Genomic DNA, 12,653 nt, shown 5'->3' with positions numbered 1-12,653 from the left:
TCCCTGATAGCTTCCCATCTTGTGTCATTAGAGCACATTAATGATAGTGCCGAAATCTCCCCTCCTCTATGACCTCCAACACACCAGTCACTTATTAACAAGATTCCTTCTCCCTCTTCTCCATCCCAACTACCTTCCTAGTCCTGGCTGGTCAAAAAATGTTCTGTCACAACTGTTTTTGAAAGAAATTTAGGTTTTCAACTAAACATGGGGGTGGTTTTGCAAAAAGGCATCAGCTTTTCACACACAAAAAATCGATTTTTCATTGATAACCTACATGCCCAAAAGCCAAAATATTTTTAGGCCAAAAACTAAAAAGTTTTTCATTTTCAAATGCCACTGCGCAGCCTCTAAGGAGTTGTAGTTCAGGTACCTCATTCTCCCATTTTCCTCTGTTGGCCAGGTTCCTCAGCCATACTACATAGCCCATGATGCACTGTAGCCATGTGATTGCCATGATGCATGGCCTCCTCTCACAGGAGACTGTGGCTCATCACGGGAGAGTCTGACCAGAGATCCATGCCCACAGAAGAGAGTAGGAGCATGAGGTATTCAAACTATCGCTCTCACGAGTAGGATCCTGTATAAACCACAATTTCACAAAGAGCACAGAAATCAAGAAAATGCCCCCAAACCATGATTTTTAACTATTTTCAAAGGAAAATGTCTACAAAAAATTACTTTACCTAGTCAGTTTTAAGACAGCATGACTTTTATAAATAACATTAATCAAAATTGACTAAACATTACTTGTAAAATTCATCCCATCCTTGAAATTGACTAAATTTACTTGTAGAATTCATTCCATATCAACACCATAAAATTCAATACTTTGCCATTTACAGTTACAAATTTTCTTTAAAAAAATCATGATCTACACAGGGATCTACTCATGACACTGCACAGCAGCATTTCTGAACCAAAATATTTTGATGATTTTTTTTTTTGGGTGAAAAATACCAAATTTTTTCATCAGGTAAAAAAAAAAATCCCTCATTTTCTGACCAGCTCTATTTCCTACCCCTGAGATTCTCCTGCAAGCTCAACATATTCCAGGACATACTTGACCTCCGTTGTAGAGCAAAAGGAAATCAGTGGGTCTAGTCACATGAGCATGAATGAAGTTGGCACGATCAGGCCCTAGTTATGGGGCCACATTTTTTTTTTAAAGAAACCTGGCATGTTTGCATAGAAATCCATGCTCAACTGTGGCCTATTTCTGCAAGGGCAGTTAGTGTCTTTGCCCATGCAAATCAAAGGGCACCAAACAGGATGACGGAAAGATGAGAGTGACATGAAGCTGGTGGAGAAGTGGTTAGTGGGGGGCAGCATTCTAGCCAGGGGTGGAGATGAGGTGGGTTTACAAACCTGGAGCTAACCCCACTAGGCAATTCTCTCACTTTTCCTAACAATGAGCAAGGCCAGCGAGGTCACACTAATACTAATGAAATGATCAATCACCAGCATGGAGCACTGCACCCTGTGCACAGCCCATTGCTCTTCTTACCTATCGTAGGCATCCCTAAATTCTGGTAGGGGCATTCCAGGCTGCCTCCTTGAGTTCTTCCAAAAATAGCAGAGTAAATGGCTATGACCATGTTTTTCTTACAGCTCAGTCTCAGCTTGTCATCTTCACAGGCTACTTTACTCTTGTACTCATCTGGAAAGAAACAGAACGTCTCGTTATTCAGCTGATCCACAGCAATGTGCAGACAGTGAACAGGAAAAAAAAGTAAGCCAACCATGAACAGATTCCTTCCCCCTCAAGCATACATTGGTAGATACAGTGGGGTCTGCTGGTTGGTGCCCAGAGATTGGCATGGACTTAGAGAGCAGAAGGATCCCCACCCAAATACCATATTTGCTATGATAATGAAGATGATAATAATTTGCATTTAGTATAGCCCCTTCCACCAGGAATTATCAAAGCTTTTACAAACATTAATTAATATAGCCTCGTCACACCTGTGAGAGGTGAGCAGTATTCCCGTTTGCCAGATAAGGAAATTAATTCACAGAGGTTAAATGGCTTGTCTGTGACCAGGCAGAAAGCCTGTGGCAGGGACAAGGAAAGAAGCCAGGTCTCCTGTTCCTTAACCACAGGGCCCTCTGTCAACCCTACATGTATGTCCCGCCCATTAACACAGCTGGAATGTGAACTGGACGCACTGTGGTCAGCAGGCAACAGCAGCTCCACTGGAGCTGAACAGAAGCCTTCCCCTAGTGAGTCACTAGGACCTGTGCTAAGCTTGTTTTATGCTGGGAGTTGCTCATGCCTGTCAGACAAACAGATACACAAAGTTGCTCTCAAATCTGATTTCAAACAGACAGCCGGATGTCACAGGACGTCGTCCTGCTCTTGCAAAGCTGATGCTGGCGGAACAAACCCTGACTTTGCACACATCCAAAAGAGACCAGGGAAGTTCAGTCACAGGAGACCATGTGTCCTGAACTTCTCTTTATTATATTATTATCTGTATGACTGGAGCACACAGAGGCCACAACTTAGACCAGGCCCCCATCCTGTTAGGCACTCTACAAATGCTTAGTAAGCAACAGTCCCTGTCCTGAGGAGCCTATAGTCTAAATAGACATGGGCTGAAGGGGGGAACAGAGGCATGGAGAGGTGCCATGCCAAAGGTCACACCACCAGGAAGTGTCCACAATGGCTTCATATAAATATAGGAAAGGACTAGACTAGCACAGGCTGCTTGGGTGGATGGGGATGAATGTGCCTTATGTTTTCTCTCTCTCATGCACCTGCTCAGGGGCCAGTCACAATCTGGCCCTAAACCTACTCAAACTGCTACAGTATGTGTACAACTCAGTCTAAATGCAAGCGTTCGGTGGTGGGTTTCATGTTTCCCCCTGAAAATTAAATGTGCTTAGATGGTGGAGGAAAAGTGACAGTGATATTCAGCAAATGGTTTACTTGACTCTAATCCCCAGTGCAGTCATTTGTAGGGCAACTGAGATTTGCAATGATTAAGATATTTGCTAAGGATAATATACCCTTTATTGCTGGTGTGTTTTCAGAGACACTGGATCAAATATTACTCGAGAGAGAGAGACTGGGAAGGGGGAGGAAACAGCTGCAGGCTTTTCTAGACACAGTTCAAAGATCTTTATACAAGGTGATTGTAACATAGATTGAACAATTGCGGAAAAGTAGCAATAAACATTTCTAACGGAAAAATTGGCCCTTGCAAATCATAGAGTAACCAACAAGATTTCCTGTAATTAGACAATGTGTACAGGGATGTTAATTCATTGGATTGTAGCAAATTACTCAGAAGGGATCAATGGAACGTGGACATTTCCACATACGGCCAATAACAATTTATGAGAGATTGTGATTGGGAAGATCAAAAGTTAACATTAATGGTCTCAGTCTCAGAAAGATCTCAGTGCTGAAAGCTCTCATATAGATTTAGCACTTACAGTGTGTGATGGGTGGGTCTTAATTCCAGAGGTGTATTTAGCCTGCAACCATTTTAAAAAATGACGTACTTGAAAAACGTATGTAACATTATTGTTTAAAAAAAAAAAAGACCCTATAGGAGAGTGTTGGGAGCAATCCTTGGGAGCAGTATATTTGCTGAGTCTATTTTACAGTTCAAAGAGCTGAGAAAACATGACATCAGAAATCCATATTCATCCCAAAGTTGTAAAGCATTCAGATCACAGACACAGAGAAGTTAGAAATGGAAAAGACTTAGTAGGTGACCTTTCCCATCTCCTTGCCACTGCAGGATTATTTCCTACAGAAGATTCTCAAGAACACTGTCTTGTCCAGTTTCAAATGACTGAATTAATAAGACTACTTGCAAGATGCTACTCCAGATTTTAATTGCTTTCACTCTTTGGCAACTTCTCTTCAGCCTAAATTTTCCTTTGCTCAATTTCATTCCATCTCATCCCACCCCACAGAATAAACTCTCCCTACTTTGTAGCTTATACCTTTCTACTACTTCCTGTTACTTCGACATCATCACCCCTGCCAGCCTCACAGTGTCGTTTAAACAAGCTGCACATTTATTTAGTTCTCTTTGCATCTTTCTATGTGCCTCTCTTTGTGTTTAAATAGGAAGTCCTCACCAATTTGAAGTCTTGGTGTTCCTCCAATCAAGTTTCATAGTCTCTCCGCTTGGGTACTGTCCTGAGTTCTCTGCTGGGTAGCCCCCATCTGCAACCCTTCTTTTAAATCTTTGACCTGTGCTTCCATTCATGTTTTAGCATTTTTTGTTCCAATTAATTACTTGTTCTCTGGGTCTTGTGTTCCCTCCTGCACCTGATGGGGAGGTCCGTTAGTGTGGTGGGCTCCACCCACTGCCTCCTAGAATTCAAATCAAATTCAAATGAGGGGAGGGATAGCTCAGTGGTTTGAGCATTGGCCTGCTAAACCCAGCGTTGTGAGTTCAATCCTTGAACTTAGGGATCTAGGGCAAAAATCAGTATTTGGTCCTGCTAGTGAAGGCAGGGGGCTGGACCTGATGACCTTTCAGGGTCCCTTCCAGCTCTACAAGATAGGTATAAATCACCCTGATACATGCTGACCTGAGTTTGTCTGGGCTGCATCCTTGAACTCCTTCATGGAGCTGTGGACGTTGTCCACAGTATTGTGCTTCAGGTTCCCTCATTTTGTACCTAGGATCTTCACCCCATTCCAGTCTATTCATTTGTTTTTCTCCATACTCGCTAAGTCTTCAGTCCTGTGGCTCCTCCCTTATCTGAGGGGTGGGCCTTCAGTTGCTTGGTGGGCTCCGTCCATCAATTCAGGATTTAATAGGCCAGCATGCATCCAGTAATAGTTCCTCTGGGAGGCATCAACTGACTCCCTGGACTCCTTGAGGCAGTGGACATTGTCCAGGGTTCTCTGCTGCATGTCCCCCAGTGGATCCCTTGTTTTGAGCCTGTGACCTGCACTTACTTCCCTGTTTTTCATTCCATAATCAGTTAAATGTAGAGGTCTAGGTCTAAGAGGTGGGCTTTTTGTTCTGGTGGGCTCCACCCACCACCCTAGATTGTTAATAAGCCAGCACATTTCACAAACACTGAAATACACAATGAAAAATTCAGAAATATTTTTATTCAATTTTTCTTTTTCTTTTCTTTTTTTTAACTGCACTGAGTGGAGATTTAAAGACTAGCGTGTGCTAACCTGATGCCTTGCTGTAAGTAGTTATCTGTTCAGAAAGTCATCTGACTGTATGTCTACCCTGCCCGTGGCTGACCCACGCCACCTGACTCAAGCTTGCAGGGCTTGAGCAAAGGGGCTGTTTAACTGTGATGTAGACGTTCGGGCTCAGACTGCAGCCTGAGCTCTGTGACCCTCCCACCTCTCCAGGTCCTACAGCCCAGGCTCCAGCCTGAGCCCAAACATCTACATCGCAACTAAACAGCCCCTTAACCTGAATTCCACAAGCCTAAGTCAGCTGGCACAGGCCAGCCGCGGGTTTTTAACTGCAGTGTAGCTATTCCCTAAAAGTCTTAACATTACATCTAATAGGACAATATATTTACTGATAGAGCAAAAATGTTGCCAGTTTCAAAAGGCATCCTGCAAACTCAACCACCGATAATTTTTGGAGATTTGAAACTCTTCTGACAAGTGGAAAGATTGTTCTTTATAGATGACCCTGTCGGATTCCTTTTAAATTATCCCTGTGATGCACCCAGCCAATTTGCAGCATTTAAAAGGAGACTTTCCTGCTTGTCACTTTCATTAGACTAAAGCAGTTGTCTTTTTATATTCTGCTTTGAAAAGGCTGGCAGTGTTGCAAATTAACTGTTACCTTTCGTTTTCAAAGCCAGGCTCAGATGTGCTGGGCTGGACTTTACTGTCAGACAAACAAAACTATAGGATGATTTAAAGGGTGAAAAAGAGAAGGGTATTGAAATGTAGACACTCTATTGTGAGATGAGGTCTCCATTTAACACTTGGAGCTGGGGACAACTACATTCCAACTCCAGCTCTTCAACTGACTCATTGGCCCTATTTTTTTCTCTCATACACTGATGTACATCAGGAGTAACTCCACTTTAAATAAACTGGTATAAAACTTGTTTGTGTAAACTGAACTCTGTCCTTTAGTTTCCCCATCTGAAAAATATGTAACCATACTTACCCTGCTCACACAGATGTTAGGAAAAGGAATTATTAGTAGTTAATCAACCTAATCCAGTTCTGATTTATTCTGTAGTCACTGGGGTTGCCTAAGGCATAAGTCACGGGAAAATTGGGCCCAGTACTTTTAATTTTATAAACCCTGTGTGTATGTGTGGCAGGGCACTGCAGGGGAAGCCCTAATCAGAGGAAATGGGTTGAGACTGGGCCACTAGCTAGGACTGGCCTGGAAACTGGCCACACCTGCCAGCATCGTTAACAGGGGCTAAAAGCTTGGGAGGAAGTGAGCCTGAGAGGAGGTTGGAGACCAGGAGGGGAGAATAAGCTCAGAAGGAGCCAGCTACCCTATTGCCACTGAGGCCTGTGCGAGGCCAAACCTGTAAATAAGCTGTAAAGAGTTGGAGCTTGGTGGTGGGGACCGGACACAGGAATAAAGAGCACGGGGGTTGCACCAGCTTGCGGTGGTCCTGACTCACTGGGGAGCAGGGCCAGGAGGCTGAACCCAGCGGGGCATGGGGAGCACCCTGTTACAGTATGATAATTATTACCTCATAAAAGTCTACTTTTTAATCCTCTCTTTAACATTTTAGAAAATCAATTTTAAACAGGACTCCCTGAACAATTTTACACATCATTTCCTTTAATGGAGTCTTCTGACAAAATCTAGAGTTGGAACAAACACTGTTGCCAACACTCGCAGTTTCAGCGTGAGTCTCACAATATTTGGTGTTTCATAAAGCCCTAGCTCCTAGACGCATGTGATTTAGATGAGAATCTCAGCTTTCATCTACAATATGAAAGCAAGTTTCTAACCCTCATGTTTGCAGAGAAAAAGCTTGAAAACTCAACCCACCTGCACTCTTAAAACATTCAAAAACCAGAAGGCAAATTAAAACACACACACACACAAAATAAAAAACCCTTTTAAAAAAATCTCATTATTTTTAAACAAATCTCATGATTTTTGGGACATGACTCATGATTTTTAACCACTGGAGCTGTCCAGTGCCAAACCTGTATCCCAACACTTTTCCAATTCACTCTTCATTCATTCCAAAAGACATCCATTCAGATTGATTGCTCTAGCGCTATCATCCTCAAATAGTTCTCTCACTCCCATGTGAAGTGCCCTATTATTCACTTCTCTGCCCTGCATACTTCCGGATGAGGCCATGTGCCTGCTCCACATCATGGTTCAATTCTGCAGATCCTCACCCTCACATGAGTCAAGGCTTGCAGAGGTGAGATCTAGATAACAAGGATGTATTTAATGGCATGCGTGCCTTCTCTTTTGGTCACTCTTAAATGTGTGTTTTCAGGGTATCTTGAAATACCATTTACAGCTGCTACTTGGCGTCCCTAACACAGTTTGATACTGCTTTATGAGTGAGGCGGGGGGAGTTGTTTTTACTTTTCATTCTAAAATACTTTGACACTGGTTTCTCCACATGTTTGTTTTGGTTAATCACCGTGAAAAAATTCCTATTCCTCTTGGAGTCAGCGGGAGTTCCTATGTCACTTTGACTAATTGTATAAACAAACTTTCCCCCTCACCTCCCCACAACAATCAAAGTCGTTTGTCATCATTGAAATGTCTGCCACAATGCAATCTCAATCTTCAGGGCATAAAGTTATGACAGTTATACACCATGCCTAAGGATCTGCCAATTATTTTAGGTCTATTGTACCTGAGGCCAAAGGTTGTGACCTCCCAACTGCTTCGGGAAATACTATTTACCCATCTGCCTCTGTAAAGAGCAGCTTGGAGAGAACGAGTTGTCTTCATGTACTGTTATTCATCAAAGTCCTAAAAAAAAAAAAAAAAACCCATGGGTGGAAAAACGGATTCTTTACCACCACCACCCCCTCCCAATGGAACCCACAGAACACAAACACCCGGGGACGACTGGCTGAGTCTAAAGAAGTCACAGCTTTATGATTTACACAACTCAAGTCAGAATTGAGCAGGGGAACTGCAAAAGAATGCAGAATTTGCCTTTAAAGCTGTTTACGTCTGGGTACTAGGGTCCTGATCCAACTCCCCCTCAAGACAATGGGTCCTTGTATTCACATAAATGGGAACTGGCCTGAGCCCCCATTTGGATGCTGGATTCTCCTTCGTACCAGAGTTAGTCAGGAGAAACTCCTTTGAAATCAATAGGATTCCATTGGCAAAGGCAAGAGGAAAATCAGCCCTTTATTTTTCATTCTCACTCTGGTCAGATGGGGTTTCTGTGATGCTCTCCCTTACACAGTGCATGCACTGACTGACAATAATTTCTGCATTCACTGACAGTGAAATCATGCATTTCTCTTAATCCTGCTCCTGCCAGTCGAGTGATTAGTGTGTTTCAGGGATGGGGCTATTTGACAGCATCTGAAAATGTCTGCGCATCAGTGGCTTAATCAGAATTAACTGCAAGTATTAAAGTTTCATTTATAAGGCTCAGTCTGATCCCAGGCTCACTGATCTGCTCTCTGACATTTATAACATTCTTTTATTTACGCCTTTTCATCACCGCAGCGCTTGTGGCCTGAGGTTTATTACCCTTATAAATTTCCATTCCCTACCCAATCGAAACAGTTTTGAAATAATACAGATAAGCAAGAATGAGCTGATGAGTTCAGGGCCTTTTTTACACCCTCAATAGCAAGGCCAGGAGAATGTGCCACTCTAACAGCCCACAGTCTGCCGGGCTGCTTATAAGGCATAAGCCACCAAAGAGCAATGCAGCGAACAATACAATGAACTTCTCCTGCCACCAATAAAACTGTCTCCCGAGGGAGACTAATGCTTTTCTGACAGGGTTGATAGCTACTGAATTACCAATCTATCCCAGCACTAAAATCAATCACTAGTGTTAAAGGTGCCTGGGATTTCTATAGCTCCAAAAGAAACTATTATTTCGAACGTTCTTCCCTCTTCTTGTGCATGGCGTGCAGCAAATCATGTCAACAGTGTGTAAGTCTTAAGGAGGGGTGTAATTTAACTAGGATTTTCAGGCAGAGTCCTGAGCTCAGAGGATTTAACTCGTAAAGGCATGATCCTGAGCACAGTGACGAAGCTCTCAATGGCTTCAAAAAGAACAGAAGTACTTGTGGTACCTTAGAGACTAACAAATTTATTTGAGCATAAGCTTTCATGGGCTACAGCCCACTTCATCGGATGCATAGCCCATGAAAGCTTATGCTCAAATAAATTTGTTAGTCTCTAAGGTGCCACAAGTACTCCTGTTCTTTTTGTGGATTCAGACTAACACAGCTGCTACTATGAAACCTGTCAATGGCTTCAAAGGTTCAGGATCAGGTCCTAAGGGAACTGAATGGGTGATGGTACATTCAATGCATGCCATGAGGAGGTTCCCCCAAAATCTATTGCCATGTTTTACGGGCAGGCCCACCAATGGGGTGGGGGTGGCAAAGGGGGCAATTGCCCAGGGGTCTGGACAATTTAAAAGATTTCCTTCCCGCCCTCGCCCGTCACCCCGCGCCTCTCCCGGAAGTGGCCGGCACCATCCCTGAAGCCCCTAGGGGGGTGTCTCCGTGCGCTGCCCCGGCCTAAGTGCTGACTCCGCAGCTCCCATTGGTCAGGAACTGCGGCCAATGGGACATGTGGGGATGGTACCTGTGGGCAGGGCGTGCAGAGACCCCCCTGGGCTCCCTGCCTAGGAGCCACTGCGCTGCCAGAGGGATGTGCTGGTCACTTCTGGAATTCAAGAGCCACCCGAGGTAAGTGTCGACCCCCTGAGCCCTTCATGCACCCCTGCCCCCTGCTCCAGCCTAGATCCCGCACCCAAACTCCCTCCCAGAGCCCACACCCCCTTCCGCACCCAAACTCCCTCCCAGTGCCCGCACCCCCTCCTGCACCCAAACTCCCTCCCAGAGCCCAACACCTCACCCCCTCCCACACCCAAACTCCCTCCCAGAGCCCGCACCCCCTCCCACACCCAAACTCCCTCCCAGAGCCCACACCCCCTTCCGCACCCAAACTCCCTCCCAGAGCCTGAGACCTCACCCCCTCCCACACCCAAACTCCCTCCCAGAGCCCGCACCCCCTTCCGCACCCAAACTCCCTCCCAGAGCCTGAGACCTCACCCCCTCCCACACCCAAACTCCCTCCCAGAGCCCGCACCCCCTTCCGCATCCAAACTCCCTCCCAGAGCCCGCACCCCCTTCCGCATCCAAACTCCCTCCCAGAGCCTGAGACCTCACCCCCTCTTGCACCCAAACTCCCTCCCAGAGCCTGCCCCCCTACTCCTTCCAACAACCCAACCCCCCGCCCCAGCCTGGTGAAAGTGAGTGAGGCTGGGGGAGAGCGAGTGACAGAGGGAGGGGGGATGGAGTGAGCAGGAGGGTGGGGCCTTGGAGAAGGGGCAGGACAGGGCAGGGCCTCAGGGAAATGCGGGGGGGCAAGGGTCTTTGGGTTTGCACGATTAGACAGTTGGCAACCCTACCGGGCGGGCATGTGGAAGCCCTGGAAGTGCCAGAAGAGCGCACCCAGCAGCACAGCCAGCAGCGAACTGGGCACCAGCCAGCGCAGGTGCAGCACCGCCCACATGTCAGGCGGACCACGTCCGTGTGGGTGCGGCTTGTGTGTGCATGGGGGCCCACTGACTGTTCTGCCCTGGGGCTCGTAATTGCTGTCGGTGGGCCTGTTTACGTGGGATGTAGAGGCGACTGTTTCCCAGGGGAAAGTTGGGATCTCTTGAAATTCGTTGAAGGCTGTCCCCTCCTACAGCAGGAATTACCTAGGGATGGTCCTTTGCACTTCTTTAGCACCTTTCATCATCCAAGAATCACACAGTGCTTTGCAAACATTACATGAAATAACAACATGTACATAGTGAGTAAAGGAGGCAAAGACACAAGGATCAACGCACACACCACTGCAGCGCAACCACTTCTGGGATGGAACATGGCAGCTGTTTAAGAGCTACAGCTGGGTTTGCGCTACTGTGTTCCAGTCTGGATCACAACCCATATCCAAACTTTCCCACATCGCAGAGGGTTTCAGACCCACATTCTGGTCTGGCTCATCACAGATAAAGGGGTCAGCAGCAAAGTTTGGATCCCAGGAATGTTCAGTAGAAGGTGTTTGGTACAGATCAGTCTCCAACAATCCTTTATACCATGTGATAATTTCATGTAGCATTTTACAACAGATAAAAACACCGAATACAAAACAAGATACCCTGACCCAAAGAGCCTGCAATCTTAAGGCACAGCAGTTACAATACAATGGGGCAGAGAGAAAGAGTGGCAAGAGAACATTGCTGCTGGATTACCATGAGGAACAGGTTGTGCTTTGGAAGTGATTTGAAGGAGGAAAGGGGAACTGTTTCCAGAAGAGAGGGGCAAAGAAGGCATGAGGTCAGGAGGGGGAGAAGGAGTCAAGAACTGCGGCAAGGTAAGAAGATTGGCAGAGCATAGAATCATAGAACTGGAAGGGACCTTGAGAGGTCATCTAGTCCAGTCCCCTGCACTCATGGCAGGACTGGGGAGTCGGAGGTCATCTAGGCAGGAGCCAAGTTGTAAAGTGCACTGGAAATCTCTCTTCTCTCCTCTCAGAATAGTAATTAAGAAATAACTCACTTTATACGGCACATTTCCTCTGAAGAACCACAAAATGCCCCACAAATGTAGCTAGGCATTAGTATCCTCATTTTGCTGAGGCACTGGGAGGTTAAATGACTTGCGTTGACCTATGAGACCTTGGGTAGAAATAGAACCCAGGAGTCCTGCTCCTGGCCTCTGACTGCAAGCACTAGATTATGCCATCCCCCTCCAGAGAGTCATATTTATGGCACACAGAATGAGTACTTTCTGGTGTACAGCAATACAAGATCCTACACAGCATTATGTCTCCCAGATTTGAGGGGAATGAACATGCCCTACAATTGTTTTAATAATATTGGTGAATCAGGATTTTGGTTAGAAGGCATGTGTATGAGGCCAATTAAATATTGTGCCAATTCCCTCTAATTATGTTTCTTCAGATTATGGGGTAATTACATGTCATGGTTCTAAACGAAATCAGTGTGTTACCTGCACTCCGGTGAGAAATAATCATAACTCTGCATAAGATATTATTTTAACATTCCTGAAAAGTGCCATGCAGACTGAAATCTTCCATGCATTCAGGACCTGACTCAAAGCCCACTGAAGTCAATGGATTTCCGTGGACTTCGGATCAGACCTTCGTAAAACTACTACTGCCTCGGCTGCAGCAGCACTAGCTTCCCCACACAGCCCCCCTCAACATGTCCCAGTCCTGACCTGGAGGGACTCACCTCGAAGCCTCTGTGCTGAGGCTGCCAGTAACGGGTGAGATTTGCAAAGACACCAAAGGGATTTAGGAGCACAAGTCTCTGACTTTTAAAGGACTTGTGCTCCCGAACCCCTACGGTGCTTTTGAAAATCTCCCCAGTGGTGATATGGGCAGATGTGTATTAGGTACTGGAGGGAGAACACACAGCAGCAGTAACTTACAGTCATTAGCAAGCCGCTATAGATTAGAATGAGTGGA

The 12,653-nt window shown here is 45.6% G+C and overlaps 1 protein-coding gene across 4 annotated transcripts in view; it reads right to left on the bottom strand.

Annotated features, from left to right (window-relative positions):
- Positions 1 to 12,653, bottom strand: part of EVA1A (eva-1 homolog A, regulator of programmed cell death) — a 300,077-nt gene that overhangs the window by 158,685 nt on the left and 128,739 nt on the right. For all 4 annotated transcript variants that reach the window (XM_039530655.1, XM_039530658.1, XM_039530656.1 and 1 more), the window contains one exon: positions 1,508 to 1,660. In XM_039530655.1, the coding sequence (XP_039386589.1) occupies positions 1,508 to 1,660 (153 nt within the window). The remainder of the gene's footprint in view (positions 1 to 1,507; positions 1,661 to 12,653) is intronic.

The sequence above is a fragment of the Mauremys reevesii genome, linkage group 3 (genome assembly GCF_016161935.1).
Source record: "Mauremys reevesii isolate NIE-2019 linkage group 3, ASM1616193v1, whole genome shotgun sequence".
In the NCBI taxonomy this organism is placed as follows: Eukaryota; Metazoa; Chordata; order Testudines; family Geoemydidae; genus Mauremys; species Mauremys reevesii.
The sequence above is the reverse complement of the archived record's forward strand: the minus strand, read 5'-3'. Positions and strand labels throughout refer to the sequence as shown.